General features: G+C 71.0%; 1 protein-coding gene across 1 annotated transcript in view; it reads right to left on the minus strand.

Moving 5' to 3' along the window:
- The window catches only part of LOC104402536 (tyrosine-protein kinase HCK-like), a gene marked incomplete at its 3' end in the record, with an annotated part of 6888 nt that overhangs the window by 3122 nt on the left and 3535 nt on the right, over positions 1-231 (minus strand). The window contains exon 9 of the mRNA XM_010010436.1: positions 205-225. Within this exon, the coding sequence (XP_010008738.1) occupies positions 205-225 (21 nt within the window). The remainder of the gene's footprint in view (positions 1-204; positions 226-231) is intronic.

Here is a 231-nt window from a genome sequence, read left to right on the forward strand (position 1 = left end):
CGGGGTGGCTGGTTGAGGTGACCCAGCGCCGCCGCCCGCCGGGGATGGTGAGCAGGCAGCCGGCTCCTCCCTGCATCCCACCACCCCGGCGTTGCCCGGTCCAGCCAGGCTCTGCCCGACCCCAGGTAAGACCTTGGCCCCTTGATCCCCTCTCTCACCACTGCCCAGGCAGGGGGAGCTGGGGCAGGTCTGCGCCCTCCTCACCTGCGCAGAGAAGTCGATCAGCTTCGG

Source organism: Nestor notabilis, unplaced genomic scaffold (assembly GCF_000696875.1).
Source record: "Nestor notabilis isolate BGI_N333 unplaced genomic scaffold, ASM69687v1 scaffold17472, whole genome shotgun sequence".
Classification (NCBI taxonomy): domain Eukaryota; kingdom Metazoa; phylum Chordata; class Aves; order Psittaciformes; family Psittacidae; genus Nestor; species Nestor notabilis.